The 24053-nt window shown below is 42.2% G+C and overlaps 1 protein-coding gene across 1 annotated transcript in view; it reads left to right on the forward strand.

Moving 5' to 3' along the window:
- zcchc7 (zinc finger, CCHC domain containing 7) overlaps positions 1-24053 on the forward strand; it is a 50248-nt gene that overhangs the window by 18862 nt on the left and 7333 nt on the right. Inside the window, exons 4-7 of the mRNA XM_071504686.1 lie at positions 11012-11064; positions 11513-11650; positions 11742-11912; positions 14786-14821. Coding sequence (XP_071360787.1) covers positions 11012-11064; positions 11513-11650; positions 11742-11912; positions 14786-14821 — 398 coding nt within the window. The remainder of the gene's footprint in view (positions 1-11011; positions 11065-11512; positions 11651-11741; positions 11913-14785; positions 14822-24053) is intronic.

Consider the following 24053-nt stretch of genomic DNA (forward strand, 5'->3'; position numbering starts at 1 on the left):
TGAGCCAAGCACTGGATTTGATATTAAAGGAAAAGTCAGTCAGACATTTACTGAAATGGACTGTGATGCACAGTAGATGTCTATAAACAAAGAATCATGGGAATTTGAGGGAAAGGAATCTAAGGAAACAGGGGGAAAGAAAACCGAAAAGGGAGGATTTTTTTAAAGGATGAGCTGTGTATGTGTAAGTGAGGGCAGAGCGTGGTTTTTCCTCCTATCACACACACACACACACACACACACACACACACACACACACACTCTGAACACCCAGAACAGCCTCCTCCCGTCAGCCAGGCATAACCTCTGCCATCTGTCCACCCCCGTCCTCCTCCTCTCTTCCTCCTCTTTCCTTTTTCACCCTCTTCCTCCTCCTCCTCCTCCTTTGCTCTTCCTCTTTTCTCCCCTGTACCCCAGAGCAAAAGTTTTCCCCACCTTCACTCTCCGATGGCATTCAGAGAAATGTAGGGCATTAAGTGTTTATCTTGCGAGTCAAAGGGATGTTCTTGTATCTGTGACAAGAGGAGGAGGAAAAGGGACAGGGGCCAAAGTCGGAAGCCTCTCAGTTCGTACTGAGCACCGACAGGGTGGAGTTAGTGGGTGCTGTTTATTCTTTACACCCAGTGTTATTACCAATCATTAGTCACTTTAGAGAACTGGAAAAAACGACTGAATGACTCAGTATAGCTCCCACTTCACAGTTATACCCCAATTGGGTGACTTCAGAGGTCTTATTTGCTGCTCTCAATGTCATCATCTAGCAAGTGGCTGGTCCTGTCATTGGCCTCATGTGTCAACAGACCTTTTTTTGGTTTTAGCTTCATACATCGACGTTGATTTTTCAGGCTTGCTCAAAATTTAATGTGTTTGACACACACTCCCACACCACCATTTGTCTGGAACAGAAAATGCAGTTTCCTGCTAGTGTCTTATTATTTTATGACTTTTTGTGCTGTATTGATCATACTGCTTGACCTTCATTCAAAATAATAACAGCTTTGAATTGATTATCTGTGTTATATTAAATGACATAAATTCTGATAACTTGTTAATTTTTTAAATCACGTATCAGGCAAAAAAAACTAAAGATTTGGTTGTTACAGCTTCACATAAATGAGCTGTTTTGCCTCATTTCATAACATTACTATAGATTTTGGACAGCTTGACAAAAAAAGTGATTTTAAGACATAACATGCATCTCTGCTAATTCAAGATAAGAATTTGTGAGGATTTCTATGGGGATTTTGCCTTTTCAAGGGAGTCGACAGTAGAGAGAGGTTGGGAACGACATGCAGCAGAGGTCTAGTCCAGACCCTGACTGGGGACGTTATGGTTCATGGTCGGAGCCTTAAAACCCTCGACCATCGGGGCGACCCATTATTTTTGACATATGTTACTAACAATTGACCATTTAAAGACATAATCTGTAGATGAATTGGTAGCAAAAATGATAAGTAGTTAGAGTTCTGAACAGGTTATATTGTTTTGTTTCCATTCTCTCCTAAAGCTACCACCAACTTCTAACTTTGCCAGGTAAAAGGACAGCTGGATGCATTTATAAGCTGTATTTGAATGAGGTGATAAAAGAGCCATATTAGGAGCTCCTCCTCTAATACTCTATTGTTCTTTGTCTGTCCCCTGTCCCACAGAGGGGCTGCTCTAATTAAAGACTAATAATTGTATTGTTTTATAAAGCCTATAGAGACAGAGATTCTGCTCTTCAATCACTCACTCTCTCCAATGTGCCCTGCCCATGGAGGGCTATCTCGCTGGGTGAAGTCTATAACACACTGTGGCTGACTGTTTTGACTTTGTGTGTGTGTGTGTGTGTGTGTGTGTGTGTGTGTGTGTGTGTGTGTGTGTGTGTGTGTGTGTGTGTGTGTGTGTGTGAGAGTGTGAGAGAACTGTGGGGCATACAGTAGGAGGAGGAAGGAAAAAGCCAGATCTAAATTAAAACTTTAAAGCACCATTATTTAATTACCCCAAAGGCTGTGGATTTGAAGGATTGAAGGATGGCTTTGTGTGTGTGTGTGTGTGTGTGTGCGTGTGCACGCGCTGTGTTTGCTCATGCAAATGTGTGCTGCTGTCCAGGATTATTTCAGTTTTTCAATTTGCCCTTTCTCCTCGGAGTTTGTGTGTGTGTGCATGGTGTTCATGTGTGTGTTTGTATGTATGTGTAATCACAGTGTTACCCCCTTATTGGTTGCCCTTTCCTGTTGCCCCTCCTTCACCTCTACCCTACACACACACACACACACACACACACACACACACACACACACACACACACACATGCACGCATGCTGAAGCGCCGGCAGATAAAAAGGCATTATGGTAAATTCCACTTAATGACAAATTTTTAATTTGGGGAACAGGGCCTGGTGAATGGAGCTTAATTACCGGGGCCAAAGATCCCTCAGAAAAATAACCCCCTCGACGTGCCCAACCTGCCCGATAATGGAGCGCTCCACAAAATGCCTCAGATAAACCAATGCCGTTTATCTACCCCCTCCTTTCCCCCCCTTTCTCTCTCTGTATAATAACAAAAATAACAATCATGAAAATTCTATCTGCCTCCCAGCCCCCATCACCTCACTTCCCTCTCCCGCTCTCCCGCCTTTCCGCCCTCCCGCCCACTGCCTGGCTCACTCCCGCAGGAGGAAATTCATCAAAATGAAATTGAGGTTGCAACTCACTGGTTTTATTAAAATATATTTGCCCCTTACAGACGTTGTGTGCTGATGTGTTGGTGTGTTTCGCCACAGAAGACAAAAGGGACGCCCAAAATAATTTGGTCAGTGTTATCAGCAATATTTATTTGTTGGCGTACACAAGTATGACTTTGGCCATAAAATACAAACACTTGTTGACTGGTAGGCTGCTCTGCCATTGTACTGTGTTAATACTCCGCACAGACCATTGCTGCAAGTGGGCATATTGAATAAAACATATGGTGCCACTGATACAATAGTATAATCTTTTTCTCATGGGGACAACTGTGTAAAATGTACAGTTTAAAAGGTTTAGGGTTGTACCTAACAATTATTTTCATTATTATTTGGTGTATAAAGTGTCAGAAAATAGTTCTTAACCCAGAGATATTCAGTTGACATCACATAAAACTAAGAAAACCAACAAATCCTCACAATTAGAAGCCTCGACTAGGCAGTGTTTGCCATTTTTGCTTAAATTACACAAATGATTAATTGATGGTTAAAACAGTTTTCTATATTTTGATAGACTAATCAATTTATCAACTAACTGTTCCAGTACTACTTTTATCCATTCATTTTGGATTATATAAATTGAAAAATAATTTTTTGAAAATGTTTTGGAGAATACTATATCAACTTAAAATCCATTCCATGAGGCAGGTAAATGCTGTAAATGACCAAAAAGACATTATTTCACAGCCCCAAATCAGCTTTTATAACCAGGTTAGTTCCATCTCCACAGCTATTTAAGTCCGTGTCTGAGTCATTGTAGATACTGAGTCAATGTTTGGTCAATATGACTGCAAAAATGTCATTTTTGTTACTGGGGAAAAATCTTGTGGGATGTTGCAGTTTCTATTGTCCTGTAATGTGTCATAGGCACCAACCACCCAAGCATGTTTAGGGGCAGATTTTAATTCAGCCTCTTTTTGAACATTGATGCATGATTGGTGAGACCAGCAGAACTGGTCATGAGTCAGGACTGTGTGTTTAATTAGAACCACTCTGATTATCAGCAGATAGACGGAGATAAATTTTGCCTTTGAATTGAAAATCTACTCTAAATAGACGACTAACGGATATTAAAAAGACACAATGACTACCTGTCTTTTGTCAAACCCGCAGACATGCGCTGGCTTGGTTTTGAATAACTTGAACATGGTTCCGCTGTATACACACACACACACACACACACACACACACACACACACACACACACACACAGAGCATCGCTCACTTTTCTTGGCCTTCTCTGGTCCCTGTTGTTGTGTACCCTGATTGGACCATGTGGTTGCCATGCGGTTGCCAGGCCGCGCCCCTGCTGTGTGGTAATTGGTGTCTGTGGTGTTGCCGCGTGGCGACGGTGCTTTGACTGACAGGTTTGGCCACCTGCCCTGCCCTGGCTGCCAACATGGCGTGGAAGGGGGTGAAGGGGGAAGGAGGAGGTGGCACGGGCTGGCAGGGGCGAGCACTCAACGTGTCAATGGTGGGGGGGTGGGGTGGAGGGGTGGGGGGGTGCATAACAAGAGACAGGCTGTGATGAAATATGTGATGGCCGAACACAAGGCAGTTTCAACAGGGACCAAGGTGATGGTATCTGCTTGTATTTCACTTTTTCACTAAACTACAAGCATAAATGACTAAAATTACTAATCACAAAACATCAACATTTATTCCTCCTTTTAAAGATTTCCTCTGATATAGACAGTTTGTTATTCTGTTATGTCAAGGTTATGTTCAGGGACACATCTTGGATTGTAATCAAGACAGATTTCCAGCAAAGAAATAGAGCTCTGCTTCCCAACCAGATGTTGTCAGTTGTGGGCTGGGTATAGCTTTGGTAATTTTCGCATGTAATTTGTTGAGAAATTTGTCTCTTTCTCTGTCTGTGCTTGATGAGGTTCAATACCACATAATTACTTTTTTTCTAGGCTCTGTGGTGCCAGGAGTTGGAAGTTATCTTTGCAAATTTAAATACTAAATAACCAACACAACTTTTAAAAGGACAAATCATGGCTTACATTCAATGTGCCAGCTTACCGTCGTAATTTTATTTATTTGAAGTTATTATTTGAACATATTATTATTATTTACCTTTTGGATGTTTGACTTTCATTGATGAGGTTTTGTAGGTAATATGATGTCACCCAATCACCTGCACTTCTATTGCATTTTTGCACAATTTCCATCAAGGACCACACCAGTGTGTGTTATCCTTGACATTTTATGCCTGTATACATCTCAAAACTAAAAACTGGAATTGTTTGCCCTTGAGTGAGACATCTTGCAGGTGCTCTTGATAGGCAATGGTCACCAAGCTAATTTCAGTAATATACAAAATACAAATAAAAACTGGGCTCAGGGTTGGACCTCAAATTTGGTGGAACCACTCGACCCAAGTATTGACTGGTTCTGGTCTCAATTTTAGGCCTGTACAGACTGGACTTAAAATCCCTTGGAAACTTAAAAAAATATATTCCTTTATAATTTTTAAATATTCAATAATAAAATTAATTAAGTTTGGAAACATCCTTATGTATAATCAACCAGCAGTTCCTGCAATGCTACTAGGATAAGTAGTATACCTAATCAATGAATGAACTGTTAAATATACTTTAATGCATGAGTGTGTGTGTGTGTTTGTGTGTGTGTGAGTCAGCGTGTGTGTGTTGTTGATCTGATTTGACTGGCAGTTGCATAGCAACGTGAGCAAACAACAACTCACCTGTCATCAGATTTCCATTCATTTTTTCTCTAAGCGTTGCCGACTATAAACCAGTGAGAAGAGCTCAGACAGAAATCTCTCATTTGAAATGAATGTTTTTGTGTTCATATTGTAACCGTAGTGTTCATAGTAAGAAACTGAATTGGTTGTTGGGCCTCAAAACAATTAATGTCAGTATCTATTAAGTTGTTTTTTAAAGGCCTTGAAAGTGTTTTTCCACTGTTCCAGGCAACAGGACTCTGTGTCCAGTAAATGAAGCAAATCTTTGGAAATGTATTTTTGGCTGATCCTGGGCATTTGGACTCTCTTTCTCTCTGTGTGTCTAACAGAGAGATCAGTGGAGATGGGCAAAGAAATGGCATGAAATGAAGCTAAATGAAATCTGCTGCTTTAATCTATAATAGGCCTGTACAGGTATTGATCTATCCCCTGCATGGCAAACATCTACACACACTCACATGCACACAGACAGTGTCTCTCTCCTTGCTCCGCATATCATTTCATCCTCTGCCTAATTTGCTCCACTGTCTTCTAGCGTTATTTCCACAAACACTTTCTTCTCCTCTACCTGGGCGCTGTTTGCTGTCCAGTGGGCTTCAGACTCAGCCAGATTCTCTTGGGTTGTGTTGTAATGTGCTCCATGGCCCATGCCCATGCGCACACCCCCCCCCCCCCCCCACTCCTCTCACTGTTCTTGTTCATCTCACTTGTTCTCCTGCTCTCTTTGTTTTTGTGTTTTACATCCTCGGCCAGACTTTTATGTCACACAAAAGAGCGGAGTTGCAGAAAAGCTGCGTCTGTGCATGTCTCTGCGTGTCTCTGCGTGTGTGTCTGACTTGGCCAACATTTTGCTGTGTTTAACCTTGCAGAGGGCAAGGCTGTAGGGGCAAGGGTGATGTCACAAAGGAAGCACTTCTTTTTCATACACACACACACACACACACACACACACACACACACACACACACACACACACACACACAGAGCTTACACACTCCCGCCCACCCTCACTATTGTCATGTATAGTTTTGCTAATCCGACCCTGTCGCTTCAGTATCAAACATAACCTCTATTTGGGGGGCAAGGCCTCTCTTTCAATCCCATTTTGTGTGTGTGTGTGTGTGTGTGTGTGTGTGTGTGTGTGTGTGTGTGTGTGTGTGTGTGTGTGCGCGCATGCACAACCATGCTGGTTGGTGTGTTAATGGGCCCGGTCAAGAGTGTGGTACAATGGGCGGGCTGGCTTGGGATGCCTGTTTAAGTGTTGGGACAGGGAAAGAAAGATAGGGGCAAGGCGAGCTAGTCCAATTCTTTGATGTTGCTGAGACAGAGGGGAGAACAGCTTGTAGACGGCACACACACGCACATGCACGCACATGCACGCACATACGCACACACACACACACACACACACATCTTAGGAAGCTGGTTAATGGCTACAGTTATGGGTTGCTTTAAGGAGAGACTGCCACATAGAAGGATGGGTGTGTGTCTTAACGTTTTCAGTCTTGTCCTTGGGTTAGGAGACCAAAACCACCCTGTCTGGACCATGTCCTGTGAGAAGGATGCTGCTTGTGGTCCCCCAATATTTCCTGTGTGTGTGTGTGTGTGTGTGTCACCCCAGGAGAGCTGGGTGTTCATGGTTCATTAGCCACACGTACACTTCCGTTCTGTTCTCACTGGTACAAGGGACAGATTCAAAGCATTCACACACACACACACACACACACACACACAATTCCTCTGTTTTGTTCTGTTCTGCCGGCTCTGATGAACTGGCACGCAGCCTCCTCCCCTCTCCTCCTCATCTCCTAGTAATCAGGGTACCTATGAGACTGACAGGTAGCATCTGTCGCCTTTTCTCCCCTGATCCTTCCCTCCCTCTGTTTCTCCATCTCCCCCTCTTCCACGCCACTGTGTTGAATTTCCCTTGACGACGGAGTGATGTGATAATGTACGAGATGTCCTGTAGAATCAAAATTAATGGAACCAAGAGAACTGGAAATGCTAAGGACTATTTACTCAGATGACTTGGACACAGTTTGAGACTCAGACGTCCAGCTTATCCATCATACCTGTTAAAACTCATCCCACTGAGGCATCGCGTCCATTCCTCTTTGTAGCATCTTTGGACTTTGGCCTCTTAGATGGCTGTAAGGAATGTGTCACCATTGGATCTTATTGAAATTGTACAGTTGCAGTCAACATGGCGGAGGCCTCTCTCTCTCTCTCTCTCTCTCTCTCTCTCTCTCTCTCTCTCTCTCTCTCTCTCTCTCTCTCTCTCTCTCTCTCTCTCTCTCTCTCTCTCTCTCGAGTCCGTTCAGCTGCTCGTTGAAGCCGCTGCCATCTGCTTATTCAGCTCCAGACTCCTTCAGATCTGCTGGGCCACGATGGAGTGAGTGGCTCTGATGGTTTGGTTTTGAACAGGGCCTCAAGGTTGATTAGCATATTTTCACCCAGTATGCAGACAACAGTCCCCCCCCCCCCCCCCCCCCCCCTTCTTTTCCTCCTCCATCCTCTCCCCCACCAACCCCTCACTCACCCCCCCCCCCCCCCCCACCCCACCCATGTGTTTGATTCCTCGGCCGTGACAAAGAGCTTCACCCTTTATCCGTGTGTGTGTTGGTAAGATGGGGGGCCCTTAGATTAAGGGAAAGCTTCCTGCTCTTTATTTGGGGAGTCCCCCCGGGAGACGCTTTGGGAATGACTTTCGTTGAGTCACTAACACTTACTCACACACACACACACACACACACACACATACACACACACACACACCTTTCACCCCTGCCTTTTTTTTTTCAAGCTGCCCATTGACTGGGTGCTGGTTGTTGTGTAACACCAACTACGCGTGCACAGACACACACAAACATGCACACACGTCACACTGAGGCCCCCCAGTCTGTTCACAGTAGGTGAATGCTGCAGAGGTTCCCTGTTCACTTCTTCTCTATACAAAACAAAACTAACCAAGACGAACAACACTAGAATAACTCTTACTCTAGCGTGACAGTGAGAAACAACACACATGCATCTACACAGCGTTCTGCTAGTAGGCGGAAAACGGTGGTGCACTGATCTCTTGCTGACACCTCACGGTAAATTTAAAAGCATCAGTGAGGTGTGAGCACTGACAGAAACATATGGGAAAGTATCCAACTGAAAATAATGACATGAAACACTCATAACAAGTACAAGCCTTAAGTGGACGTGTCACAACAATAACCACTGATTCAACCATCTTCTGTGGTTTCTAAGACATTTGAATATTTAGATTTGCAACCTCTGCTTTGGTTTAAGCTAATCAGGATAAACTAAACCAACCAAGCCATTTTGAACAGCTGCATCAGATAACTCTCAAACATGCTGAAATACTACTTTCTTTTTTACCCCACCTATTTAACTGAAGGAGAGCTGCAGCAATTAGTTTATTAACTGGTTAATCGATCGAGATAACCAATATGAAATGAAAGCTCTTTTGATAACTATTTAATTGTTTGACTCAATTTTCAAGCAGAAATGCCAAACATCAGCTGTTGTTCCAGCTCTGATGTGAGGATTTGCTTTTCTCTGTCTCATATCATTGTGGTAGATGAAGAGGTGGTAAGATCCTGGCAAACTATGATCGGCATTTTTCATTGTTTTATGACTAATCAAGAAAGTAGTAGTAGTAGTAGTAGTAGTAGTAGTAGTAGTAGCAGATTAATTGGTAATAAATATAATTGTTAGATGCAGTCATAAAGTGAAGCAGACTATTTTTTGTGATATCCCCTGGTTGAAAAAAAAAATGCTAGAGGCACTTTGTCTGTTTTCTGTGAATATGTCTTTAAAAACCGCTTGTGCCTGTATGATTTCAGCTTAGTTACTACACATTCGCAGTCACTGTTCATTACTTTGCACTTGAATTTTTGAAAAACTGCCGACTTTGTCACCACCCAGTCATTCTGAGAGCCAGGAGAAAACGTAACTGCTTCAAACTGACATAAATCTTTAAGAAAAAAAAAACTGCCTTAAATGAAAATTTAAATCACGACTTATATGTCACAGCTTGACTGGACCAACTTCAAAATGAGTGAGAATTTATGGACAGTGTGTAGATACTGATGTTACTGTCTAAAGTCTTTGGAAATGCTCAGTGTCTCCAATATATGCATGTTTCAGGAAATGATAAAGGCTCTATTGCTTTAAGCTCAGAGGACATTTAAAGGTTTTCATCTGCAAAAGTTAAACAAGAGAGGACTGTCAAATGGTATTAAAAGTCAAATTCACCTCAATCAGAGTCACTTGCTTTGTCATACGAGAGTGGTGCTGACTTCCTCGCATTTGTGTGCGTTTTTTGGAGGTGAAGGTCATGGCAGAAAGAAGCCCCATCCAAACAGCAGCCATTTTAATTTGTTTGACAGGGAAGAGAGGTGATAACCTCCCTCTGCAGCCGCGCATCCCCGGGAGGAGAGGGGGGAAAGAGAGGTAGAAAACGAGGAGAGGGAGGGAGAGAGAGAGAGAGCAAAGGAAGGAGGGCTGAGCAGAATAGCGATAAGGGGCTGGATAGAGAGAGTCAGAAAAAGGAGGAGAGAGAGGTGCAAAGGAGAGTGTAATATTTGATTATGGCTCAAGGCTGTATGTTTGTCCAAAGGCTAAAGACTGTCAACCAGCTAATCGCGGGGGTCGATGCGTGGTTGTGTCTGTATGTGTTTGTGAAAGCATGTGAGCCTGTGTGGGTCATTGCTATCAGCACATTATATATGCTGGGTACACGTGTCCGTTTGTTCCTGCGCGTGTGCGTGTTTGTGTGTACGTTAGGATTTCTGGATGTCAGTTACAGTTCTGTGGGCCTGAGGAGAGTACAGTGGTCTCCCTCAGGGTGCTGTTAGTGCCACTCTCATACAGATGTGCTGGGCTGCCACTGTGTCAGTTTAAGTGTGTGTATGTGTGTGTCCTTCTCTTACAGGAAACTAAACTTACTCCTCAGGGTTTAGAGTTCTTAATAAGGCTGGATATTGTCTAGAATTTACCAGTTCTGGTTCTTATCCAATCCTAGTTCCATTTATTGTCATATTGTTAAAGTAAGAAAAAAACGGCAGAGTACAAAATTGAATTAGACTTGGGCTGCCATAAACAGACATTTGTCATTCTTAGCCACATGTTTGAGTGAAGCTCTGGTCTCCATGCACTGATCCATGTGTAACCAGTATTAGAGAAGCATATAGTCCAACTTTTTCATGAATTAATCCACACACTTGAAAAGTATATTTCATAATGAACCCATAGTTCTTGTGAATTTATATCCAGTTCCAATTCAGAAAAGGTTCTTGATACTGAACCCTTCTCTCTTCTACTAATTTAAAATCTTCTAGTTTTGATACATTTTTGATTTGTTTTTTTTTTTTCTGTATTTTTATGTGGTTGATAAGAATCGTTTAGCCTAAGGATTTTTGTTTTCAAGAAAGCTGTATTTTGCCAAACATTGCCAACAAGACAACAATCAAACTGTCAAGATGTACTCAATATTGTACTTATGAATAACTCAGTGAAAATAAGAGCATCAGTTAAAATGCTTATTTTTCTGTCCTGTCAGATGCTGAGGAAGAAGAAGTTGGTTGCTGGTTGGTTTCTGACAAGGACAAAGAGGTAGGTGGCAATCTGTGTAGGTAGCAGCCCTATAATGTATAAAATACAGTATATTCTGACATTCAGCCTCTTCTGTCTTCTATAATAATTCAAGATCTAAAGGATGGTGAATTTCTGAGAAGTGGAAAGGTTTAAAAGTTAAAAGTTAAAAATGTAACATTTTTCTCTCAAAAATATATATTGCAATTCCTAAATTGTGCACTCTGCAAATGTGTGGTTGATAAGGAGCCAAAGAATATGCAAAAGCTAGTGTGTGATTTTTAAAAAGATTATTTTGAATATTCTGCTGTCATTATTCATTCTGTCATTCTTATCTCACAGCATGGACCTATTTTTTTCAATCACAATGAGTTCGAACATAATATTTATAGCCTAAGACATAAGTTAGCCCATTGAGCCTTATACAAACAGCATGATGTTAATGATGAATTCATTATCTGTGTTTCAGGCTCAGATATATAACAAAGACAAAGGTGCCAGGATAGCCGTGCAGCGGGTGCCAAACAGATACTACACTGGCAAGAATGTCCAGTGTAGAAACTGCAACAAGACCGGACATCTCTCCAAGACCTGCCCTGAGCCCAAAGTCAGTTCCACTCATATGTACAGCTTATACACAATGACGAGCACAAGTATGTGAAACTACTAACCTATGTGTATATGTGGGTTTTGTGCAGAAGTTGTTGCCCTGCTTCCTTTGTGGCACCCCAGGCCACATGGTCAGTGAATGTCCCAATAAGCACTGCAACAACTGTGGCCTGCCTGGTCATCTGTACGGGTCCTGCAGCGAGAGGGCGTATTGGCACAAACAGTGTCATCGTTGCAGCATGACAGGACACTTCTTTGACGTGAGTATCCTATAGCATCCTTTAATTTTGTTTTATTAGGTTGTAATTCAAATAAGAGAAGGCAGCTCTGCACATTTACAAAGAACACCGAACCTACCCTCACAGGAAAGGCACTTCATGGCCAAAAGTATATTGGCACCAAATCAATTTTTTTTTGACACCTACATATTTGATTGCCAAATATCATATTTTTGAAATCACAGTAACTAATATGCTGCTATAACACCACAACATTGCTGAGGTCATGGTCTGATGTCGGGTATTACGGCCTGGCTTTGTCAGGTTCCCAATTCATCCCTCATGTGCTAAATGGGGATAAGGTCAGCGCTCTGTGCAAGCCATGTTCTTCAAACTCAGAAAATCATTTCTTCATAGACTGTGGTTTGTGCACAGACACATTGTGATGCTGAGATTGAAAGGGGTATTTCAAAAATGTTTCCATAAAATTGGAAGTAAGTGTGTGTGTGTGTGTGTGTGTGTGTGTGTGTGTGTGTGTGTGTGTGTGTGTGTGTGTGTGTGTGTTTGTGTGTGTCTACATACATCTGGCCATATAGTCTATTTGATATAGGAGAATCCAGCACCACGTAATGGGACCAACTAGAACACACATGTGGCATGTAAAGAAGGGTACGTAGCTAAACACATTCATGGAAATTCATAGGAAAACCTAGAAATCCAACTTATTACAGGACCTGAAGATAAATCAATACTAAAAGCAATTAGACAGTTAAATAATGGAGATTTGAAGACAAATACACAATAATACATAGAGAAGAATGAAATATTGTAGAATTAAGAAAGCTCTGAAGTCAATCATCTTCATGCTACTGTATGAGCCACCACAACCATAGATTGTGTGTGTGTGTGTGGGCTGCAGTCAGAGCAATTACTACCTAATGTAAACATGATGAAGCACCAAGCACATTTATAACAAAAGTGTGCTCCCCCACTTTTTATTACCTTTCTCCTAACCCCCCCCCCCACACACACACACTTTCTCTCTCAGGAGTAATGAGTGACCAGGGGTCAGCGCACGCTGCTGTTCACATTAATTGATACACTTCAGCAATTACAGCTTAGTTATGTCTCTGCCATGCTGCATATTCCAGCTGTGGGCTTGTGTGTGTGTGTGTGTGTGTGTTTGTTTGTGTGTTTGTGTGTGTGTGTGTATGTGTGTGTGTGTGTGTGTGTGTGTGTGTGTGTGTGTGTGTGTGTGTGCTTGCGTGTGTGTGTTGGCACTGAAGGGTGAATCTAATGACCATCAATGACAATTATCCCACCGCAACGTTCATTAGCTTGGCCATTTACACTAATGCCATAGAATGGAAAATGCTGTGTGTATGTAAGAGTCTCTGTCTCCCCAACCTCACTCTCTCTCTTCCCACTCTTTCTTTCTCTTTCATTTTCTCACCCTCTCTCTCTCTTGCTCTCTCTCCGTCAGTCATGTACTGTGCTCTGTGTAATGGATGAGTAACCAGGTGAACACCAGAGGGAGAGGGGAGACCATGACACACAGCCCATTTTTCTTTCTTTTTCTCTCGCTCTCTCTCTCTCTTTCTCTCTCTCTCACTCTTTCTCACCTCTTCGTCCAGATCCTCATGTTCATCTCGTTCTTGCCCTCTCTTTTGCATATTGTTTTCAGCAGCAAACAAAGGCTGCAAAGTTGTGTGGTATTGTAATTACCCTTTTCTTGGAACACATAACTTTTTTTTTTTTCTTATGCTCACAAATGATACTGTATGTGTTAGTGTGTGTGTCTGAGAGAGAAAGAGAGTCAGGTCTCTGTCCCCTGGGCCTTTCTGTGTCTCTCATTAAAGACAGACGGTTGACGGAGCGCGAGTGTGTCGCTCGCCTCGCCTGTCGCCCTCGACAACAACACACTACCCCGGCGGTCTGGAGGGAGAGAGCAAACGGGAGGGTGTGGGTGGAGGGGGTTGTTGAAGAAAAGCAAGCTAGATGAGAGGTGGAGGAAGATACAGCTGTCGAAATCCACATTTGTCCATCTCTGTATTCAAATCTAAACAGTGCAGATTAAACCAGAAGAAGTGCCCACTGGTCCTTACAGGCTGCCTTAAAGGCCAAGATATGAAAAAGCACTTGAGGCCAAAATAGTCAGGAAATTTACATATCATGCAAATTTATATAGGAACTTGTTTAGCGTATGCAAGAGAAAACTAAACACGTAGCCTTCTTCACAGAACAGGCTTAAATCTTCCTCTCCTTCTCTCTCTTATTCCGTCTCTCTCACTCAGTAGGTGTGTAAGTAGATAAATCTTGTTGCCTGCGGCGACTGCGGCATTTTCAATTTCCCAGTGGAAAGTGGTGGCGGTTGGGAAAGGATGTCGGAACGCTTAAGGAACAGCATGGCGAAGCCCCGGAGATAATGCTTTAGCCACACCGGGACAAAACGACTGACTGCCTTACTTACTGACTGTTTGAGCGACTGACTGCAGAGACGCAAATAGGAGGGGAAACAGACTGTTAACTGAGAAATCACAGCCATAAAGGTTTAGTGACAGACAAAAGAGGAGACTTGACGAGTCGGGCAGACAGACAAATTACACTGTAGCCTGCTTTTCAGTTTCCACCCACTCTGTGCTCTCCTGTCTGTCTCTGTCTGTTAATCAGCATCTCTAACTGACTCACCTCATCTCTCTTCTTCTGTGATAAAAGTCCATTTTACCAGTGTTGCCTAAAATCCTTTCCCTCAACTCAGAATAAAGAGGCACGACACCACAATGCCAGTTGTCCTGTAGACATTCTCATCCCCCTCTTTGATCTCCTTAATTCTTTTTATGTATGTGTTAAAATGTGTGTATGTACATGAGTGTGTCTGGGGTCTTTTTTTCAACTGTGTTTTCTTATTTTCTCAGGCTTGCCCAGAGATCTGGAGACAGTACCACATCACAGTGAGTATCTTTCCACAAAACCAGCACCATCAGCAAACTCCATACCAGCCCTCAGTGTTTTCATCAGTGGGTTTAAGCAGAGTTTAATCAGTCCCTACACACAGATAAATGCTGAATGTGGATGTTGTATATTCATAATGTACCCTACAAAATTAAGACGGCAATAAAATCTCCTTGTGTTTTGGAAACAATGGCAAACTTAAAGTCAAACATATGTACTGGTCAGGGAGGAAGTGTCAGTGTTACATGTCCACTCACAGACCTAGAATGAAAGTCATTTCTAAGGACTATGACTGAACACTAATGATCAGGGCAGTTAATAGTGAACTTCACAGTTGTGAAATGTGAAATGTTACAGGTGGAAGAGAAAATTTGAAGTAGTTTATTAAAACAGTGTAGAGTAAATGTTATTGATGATCTTTGTTTTCTGTAAAACTGATATTATTCCTTATTGATGTTGGCTTTGTAACTATGTAAATCTACTATATAAAAGGTTTGAGTATGCACTGACGTGGGCAGAAATGTTAAATGCGGAGCCACCAGTCCATACAAACAACCAGGTCAGGGAACAACAAGGTGGACACACTGGCAAAATCTAAAGTATATCTTCAAGATTAAATACACATTTAGCATGGTACAGCAAGGCATGTTAGGTATCACACCTGGGCTTTTATGTGAAAAGACCCGTTACATGTACATGTGAAATGATGCACATAAATTTTACTAATACTACGTTAAAAATAGTCCTTGTTTTAAGTGTGTAAAATGTACTCACAGTTTGGACTCAACCTGTGTCAAATTTGGCTAAATCCCACGGGATGTGGTAGTTGTAGTAGAGTCCCAATTAAAAAGCAGAGAAATGTGAAAGAAGAAGGTGATGGGAGTGGAGGGGTTGACTAAGCCAGTAGCACACTCAAAAGGCCCACTTACAGCCGGTGACACTTCTTGAATCTTTTTCATGCAGAACGTTCCTCATCGGAATAGAAACATTTTAAATCTTACAGTGCAAAATATGTCTCGACCAATAGTAGATCCAACAATATCAAGTTATTAACTGAGCAGCTCTGGAAACTGACCCAGCAAGGGAGAGTTTTTAATTATTCACAAGGCATTTATTTATAGAATATCATCCATTTATGAAAGGAATACAAGTGCCAGTTGCAGTAGCTCTGTATTAGTGGGTATGGGCTGCACTTAACAAACAAACAATTTTAGCCACTGATAACCTCAGGGCCCCGAGTGATGACCCTCACCTCACTCTTTCTTCATGCTTCATGTAGCATCTACCGCTGTCTGTACAGATAATTTGTTGTTTAGCATATAGATATTCTGGAAGGAAGGTATTTTTCCATGAGCATTGTGAAAGTGAAGGTGTCACACGATCACTCAGAATCAGTAAGGCAGTTGTGATTGGTATTGACCTTGCCCTGTAGCAGATGACTGAACCATGGCTGAAAAAAAAAAAACATCTCAGAAGATTAAGGAAGTGCCAAGGGTGATGGGAACCTTTGCTTTTTTTGGCTTCATGTTAAACCTAAGTGCACATATGACATGGATGGCTCTGTGTGTGTGTGTGTGTGTGTGTGTGTGTGTGTGTGTGTTAACAATGTGTCAAAGAGTAGAAAACTGTGTGACAGTCACATGGGCCATATGTCAGCAGGGAGGCATTTGCCTATTTGTGTGTGTGTGTGTGTTAATCAGAAATCTGAAAAGATAACTAGTTTTCTTGGCTCCTTACTTGTGTGTGTGTGTGTGTGAGATTGTGTGTGTGTGCATCTGAGCAAGGGGGTGATATAGACCTCAGCCTAAGAGAAAAGAGCAGCTTGTTTGTCAATTAAAAGACGTGATAAAGCATGAAATGGGCTGCCAACGCCACGCGGGACGAGGGAGTGAGAGAGAGGGAAGAAGAGTGTGTGTTTGCATATATCTTGACGTGCACTTTGTGTGTGTGTGTGTATTGGGGGAGGTCTGTCACTCTCGTCTATGGAGATTAATTAGCAGGGGCTGTCTAATGAAAAGGCAGCATCGTTAGCGCTAGGGTAGCACGGCGGGAGAGACAGAGGGAGGAGGAGGGAGGAGGAGGAAGGAGGAGGGAGGAGGAGGGAGCGGGACAGAGAAGTTCCAGGGGAGACGCTGGCAGAGAGGACGGGAGCTGAGTTTAATTGTTGCTCATATGTTGGCGAGGGATGCTATATGTTTCAATGTAGCGTTTCACTTCAAACCACAGTCAAGAGGAGAAGACCCTGATGAAAGAGCAGCTGAAAGATTCTTTGGTCGCCTCGTAGGATGATGAAACCTCCTTTTTTTGTGTTTGTGTGTGTGTCTTTCCGTGTTTGTGTGTGTGTGACAGTGTGCTTTAACGGGTGGAGGATTGTGACCCAGGTCTAATTGAAGTATTTAAGCCATTTAAGCACTGGGAACAGAAGGTCGTTACATATCCAAACTGGCATGGGGGTTAGGGGCCCGCACAGACACAAACACGCACCCGCACACAAACACACCTACACACATGCATACACAGGGCTCCTTCTGTTTAAGACAGCCTCATTTTATTCATGATGCTGTTTATGACCCTGAACTCCCCAATGTGAGAAGGTGTGTGTGTGTGTGTGTGTGTGTGTGTGTGTGTGTGTGTGTGTGTGTGTGTGTGTGTGTGTGTGTGTGTGTGTGTGCCCCCGCTTTGGGAGATGTGACTCTGTCACCTTCCGCTGGGCTCAGCCAGGTGTGAAAAGGCATTCTGTCAGACCTCCCTGCTACTGGGTCCATTTATCCTTCGTGTGTGTGTGTGTGTGTGTGTGTGTGTGTGTGTGTGTGTGTGTGTGTGTGTGTGTGTGTGCTGGGTCCGTTTATCTTCCGTGAGTGTATGTGTTGTCTGCCTGCACCTGGCCCTCAACTAACAAACTCCTCCAAACCACACAGTATAGACCACAAAGCCCTGGGGTATTTACTGAGAAAGTAAGATACTGACACACATGGACACACACAAATACACACACACACACACTTCTACAAATATATAGAGCAGTAAATGGAGTAAAAAGCTATCCACAACATTTTCATCTTGTCTGTGTCATGTGGGTTTGAAAACATTTTTCCACAATATTACACAATATCTACTGAAAAAGGTTAGCTTTTCCCTCTGCAGAGCAGGTTCACTTCAACAACTCTTTCTCAGTCTCACATACATACACACACACACACACACACATACACACACACACACACACCCACAGACACCCTGGTTTTACTTCTTTCTTTTGCATACAGCTTTACAGCATGGGGTTGCTCCTTTTCCTGCAGACCCCATCTGCTTCACTCTTTCCATCTTACTGTGTTCTTGCCTTGTCACTAAATACTATACATACAAAATGTCATTGGAAAAATCCCCAAAATATTCCTCTCATCAGCGTGATGTTTAACGCATTCTACCTGCTTTTGGGATAAAAATGTGTCTTTTCATTTTTTTTTTTTAAAGTGCACATCTCTACCAGCCAGCATGTGTTTCTGAAGACTTTTCCTTCATTTCCCAGAATGCCTTTTCAACAAGGCCAAAAAGAGCAGGTGTGAACTTCTTAGTTTCAGTCAAAGATGGGTGTGTGTTTGTGTTAGTTTTGTTATCAAGGCATGCATGATCACACCTGCACATTTCTTGTGACTGCATTGCATCACTCTCCTGCTGCTTTGGATTTGTGCTGATGGTTGAGTGTCAGTGCAGACGGAGGCTTTTGCTCTTTTGCTCTGAGTTGGTGAAAACTCTGATGTTCACTGCTAATGGTTTTGTACAACTGAAAATGTTCGTAGCGTTCGTCTTGATGCTGCACTTGAGTGATTTCATGTTGTCTGTGTTTAGCCAATGAACAATAAAAATACCAAAATATGACACAAATACATGGACCAGCAGCTTATATTTTTTTTGTCATTGTTGATATATCTGTCAGTATTTATTCATTCAACTTGGTTGTGTTGATAAGAGTGTGAATTATTGGCATCTGCACTTGAGAGATTGCTTTAAATGATCAATACAGATGAAGAAAGCAGATGAAAAAGGATGAGGTTTGAGGACACAGAGGAGGACAGAGAGGTAAAAAGGAAGACACGAAGGAGCAATGGATGGATGGATGGATGGAGGATGGGCAGCAAAGGCCACAGAGCAGGTTTAGCGATCTGCTGTGTGTACACAAGCTGCATTAATGCATGTAAAGATCATGCATAAATGGGTGCATGTATGCAACACACACACACACACACATACACACTCCAGTCTCAGTGACTTTTTCCTCCTGTTAGTGTTGTCAGGACTCCGCTGTGCTGGGTTAAGGCCAGAGCGCCACCCTCTGGCCACTGCAGGAAGTGAAGCCCTGCTCCCTCTGACAAACTGGGGAAGTTCAAGTGAGAATTTTCCTCCTTTTAGTTTTTGAGACTCTGAATGTGGGTCACATCCTAATCTAACCATCCATGTGCCCTTTCCGTATCTTCTTATGAGCAGTGTGTGATGTTTTGGAACGAGAAGGAGCCACGTGACATTAGACTCGACATGACTCACCTTCATAGCAGAAATGTACTCTGTATGAAGAAGAGACAGAAGGGGAAGGTACAGAGAGAGGGAGAGAGAGAGTGTAAGCAATTCAGAGGGATCGGGGGAGAGAAAGAGAGAAAGAAGCAGGGGGAGTGTATTAAACAGAGACAGGAGAGAGTGAATCTGAGCGCACAGCAGCTGATTGGTGCAGGTATATCAGTGTGTGAGAATTGATTGGCCCCTCTTTAGATAGTGGTGACACCTGTACGTGTGTGTTTATTGATCGGTAGCACTGCCCACGGTGGAGTGTGCGAGTGTGTATCGAGCGGATTTTCTCCTCACAGTGGTATCGGTGTGTGTGTATTGATCTTTTCTCCAGGGACAGGTGTGTGTGTGTGTGTGTGTTTCAGTCAGTGTCTCTCGGGATGCCTGAAAGAAAACAGTCTGTGACCTTTTTGTTCGACACAGAAATGAAGTCATTTTAACTCCTCTCCTTAAACTCCATTTGGTATCCCTCTTTCTCACCTGACTGCCTTTCTTTCCCCTTTCCATTTAGTATGTTGTACCTTTTTATACCTTTTTGTCTCACTCTTTTTCTAAAAGGTTCTTTGCTGTATGCTCGTTTCCCACATGCCTTTGTTAGCCCAAGGTTAGGACGTTTTGCCCCTTAAAATCCTCTTCTCCTCAGAAAAAAAAATACATTTACATTTCTTTAGAAAAAAAGTATTTTTGACAAAGTAGGCCTCTTGAGTTTGTCCAAGTTGAATTAAAGCACATTATGCATAATGTGCTTACAATATTCAAATATTTAGTCTGTATAATTCAACATTCCTCGTTTCTTTTTCCTTCACTTTTGTTGGTTGAACTAAATAATGGTTCATAGATATGAAACTTGCAAATAGTCATTAAGTATCAAAGCTCAAATGATGCACTAAGAGTTTAAATCCTTTGCAGTGTTACTGTTATGCACAACCTTATCACACTCTTTCTTTGGTGTAAACTTAACCATCCTCAGGAAATGAAACTTGAAAATAGTTGTAGAGCTTGTAGAGCTTGCATGCACTTATGCAAACCCTTTGTTTGATATTCCATTCATTTTTACTTACTTTGTATTTCATTTTAAAGAAACAGCACTTTGCTGCAGAACATATCACTGTTATGTTTGTGTTGTTTTAGTGAAACTGTTCTTTGTTGTGCTGTCAAGGTGGAATTTCAACCTTTGATGCATGTGTTCATATCTGTATTTGGCCGAATAGTGTAAATACCATTTTAAGGAACAACACTTATCGCTGTATCAATGTACGGTGTCTGTAGTGTACAAGTGATCAGATTTTCTTTTTTTTCTTTTTTTTTTTACATTTTCTGTATGAATCTTAATTTCTACAAATTAGGGTTAGAAATTAGTTGTTTTGTTTCTTAAGTAACATTTATGGTTTTTGCTCCTGTAAAAATGTTTAAGGAGCTCTGTATCTAACAACAACCTGTGTATTCACAGATGTAATATTAGTCATATACCTAAAACTGTTAAATGTTCAGTTCTTTGTAGACATAACCTGTGTAAATGTGTCTGGTACATCGTGTTCCAGGTTCATTATGCGCCTTGCTGACTTATTATGGTTCTTTGTGAATTACAGGAAAAGGCAAGCTACAAAAAAAGTGGCTTAAATACATGGTTTTCTTTCAAACCAAAAAAAAAGATCAGTTTATTAAGCCTGAAAATCTTTTCCTACCCTATACCCCAGTTGGTTCACTAACCACAAAGCATTGTGATTCTCGAGATAAGAAAAATGTTTTTCTCTTCACAGACTCATATCAGAGAGAATTGGTTTGTTTTATAACTGTTTTACTGTGTTGGTTAATACTCAAGACAGGGTTTCTTTCCTCTTTCGTCAACCAGACTCACTTCAGCAGTTGGCATCAGCCTTGGGTGAAGTCGTAAAACTGTTTCAGCATGTTGTGTTGAGTCGGAGCGCCCTTCAGTGGTCAAACAGAGAACTGCACTCTAATAATGAGGAGAAGTTCTTCGCCACAGTTTGACATCTGTACATGTGGTGCCGTACATCTATGGGATGTTGTCATTGCTTTGTCAGCTGCAGCAGACTCACAGACACTATCTTTGAACATTCAGTGTTGATCCCTCAAACCATTTTCATCGCAACACCAGCAAAATGAAACACTTGGCACAACATATGGCTGAATCCTTGGCCAAGTCTGGCCCACATATTTCTACATCTGGACTGATTCCTGCTGTTATCCTCCAGTTTTGACTGACAGCCAGGAAGATTGGACCAAGCTAGAATTGGTCCAGTTGTGGATGTAGCATCTTACAGCCGGGCTGTATGTGGACCAAGTGTCTATTGAGCCAGAAGAAAAACAATATGTGGCCCAAGTGTTTGCCCAAATCATTTCTCTGCCTCGGAGGGGTATAATTTACATGGGTCAGGTTACAGATTAAAGTGGCTATAGTTTTGGATTCAAATTGCTAATTGCACAAATGCCATATTTAGGCTTTTGTATTAAATTAAAAAGGAAAACAAAATGGGCAAAAACAAGGCTGCAACTGAAAAAAGAACAATTATCAGTAAAGCGGCACAGGGTGACTAATAAGTTAAGGAACATTCTTAGAGAGGTAATGGCTTATTTACATCTTCACCCATCAATCCTAACAATTAAACCTCACAAAAATGATTGATATATTTATGAGCCGTGCTGACTTCAGCTCCTCCACTTTTTCTGCTCAGTTTTGACCTTTATTCCACTTCTTGTTCTGTCCTTCCTTCTGTCTTGCCGACCTCTTTTTGTCATTCCTCTTACAGGAATGTGCTCAATTCAAACAGTCCTCTGTAAAATCCCTTAAATCCACATCCATTCAGTGGGCTGTTTTTGCTGTCTCATCATTGTACAGTACAGACTCTCCAGTATTCTCACCTCTGCCATGTCAAAAGGCTCTCAACTCTTTATTCCACCTCTGACTGAGACACTGGCTTCACACTGGAGAGGGAGAGGTACATTAGTAAAAGGAAATGCCTTTTGTACGTCTTCAATCTAGTTTTATTACCAGCTAAAGGGCACCAGGTCAAAGAATGTAAAGTCCATTTGGGTGGTACAGTTAATGGAGGAGAAGAACAGACCAGAACAGTTAATGATAGTTAACTTGTTTATTTGTACTCTTCCAGTCTTGCATTCAGCTCAAAAAAACTCTGTTTAGTTTATTCTTTACTGTCCCACAGGAGAACTTAGTAAGCTTGAAATGTGGCAAAAATATACACAGAAAAACTGACTTGGAGCAAAATAAAGAACAGAAAACAGAATGAAAACTAATTAAAAATAACAATGACTTAGATCATCAGTTAATTATTTGCTCTGGTACCAGCTCCTCCAATATGATTATTTTTTTAGATCAAATGTTTTGGGGTTTTGGACTGGTGATCGGACAAAACAACAGTTTGAAAATGGTACGCCTTGCTCTGTGAAATAGTGATGGTCGTTTTCCACGATTTCCTGACCAAACCATTAATCGATGAATCAATTAAATGATCTGCTGATTAATCGCTAATGTAAATATTTGTTAGTTGCAGCCCTGTAAGAAATTATTGCTTAGTAAAAATGAAGCAAACTGTAGAAATAATAAAAGAATAAGACAAACAAAAAAACAAAAAGAGAGAAAAAAACAATTCCTACAGATCCTCATCAAACCTTGCATATAGTTCAGTGTCATCACTTAGGAGGACAGGAATGCTGCACTCAGGTGTTTTTATTCTTCGGTACAGGTGTCTCCACAAACACTGCTGGATGTACATGCAGAACCATAGGAATTTACACACAAATGCACACACATAGTCACACACACACACACACACACACACACACACACACACACACACACACAGGTGCACTGTTATCAGAGGTCTTGCAGGCTTTGCAGGTCTTTGTGCCTTTCCGCTTAGCTGGATGGTGTCGATTTTGGTGTGTCTGTGGGTGGCTGGGTGATCGAGTGGGTGGGTGTGTGGAAGTGTGTGTTTGTGTGTGATTGGTTGGCTGAGATGTAAAATCAGGGTTTAGCATCCTGACCAGGGCATAAGAGACTCAGTCCATCTGTATATAGTGCATCTAAATCCCTGTCTCTTATGTCCACATGTGTTGGCTCTGTCTAATTGCTGAAAGTAAAGTAGGTAATATCCTTTCCTCAAAAACATGGCCTCACTCCGGCCACAGCAGAAAGGAGCCTCTGAACTCAGCAGTGAGCGCTTAGAATAGAAATTGAATAACTTGGACCTAGATTTGAATAGATTAGCTTGTATCCTCTGTTCCGCCTTCCACGGTGTGACCAGATTACCTCCACTCACTGCCCCAAAACGGGGGGTTTTCTCCAGAGGTGGCAACCCACCGCCTTTCACCCCTACATCACATTATCATTACATTCCAGGAGCATTTTCTCGCTCTAAGAGAAAATCAGGACTCCTGCTGATTGTCTTCAGACTGATTGACTGACTGACAGAAGGAGATAGGAAGAGCCTCTGGGAATTGGTGAGTGTGAGTCCTCACAGGACGCAGGGTTACGGCTTCGGTCTGAGTCTTTGTGAACTGGCAGACACAAAGGGGGCAGGAATCACATCTGGTTATTTGGAGGAGACCCCCCCCCCCCCCCCCCCCCTTCTCTACTCCTCTCTAGCTTCCCTAACGGCGCACATGCACACCTCCACCTTAAACAGTCTC

Source organism: Trachinotus anak, unplaced genomic scaffold, assembly GCF_046630095.1.
Source record: "Trachinotus anak isolate AG129_WGS33_773 ecotype Australia unplaced genomic scaffold, CSIRO_AGI_Tana_v1 ptg000019l, whole genome shotgun sequence".
NCBI lineage: Eukaryota > Metazoa > Chordata > Actinopteri > Carangiformes > Carangidae > Trachinotus > Trachinotus anak.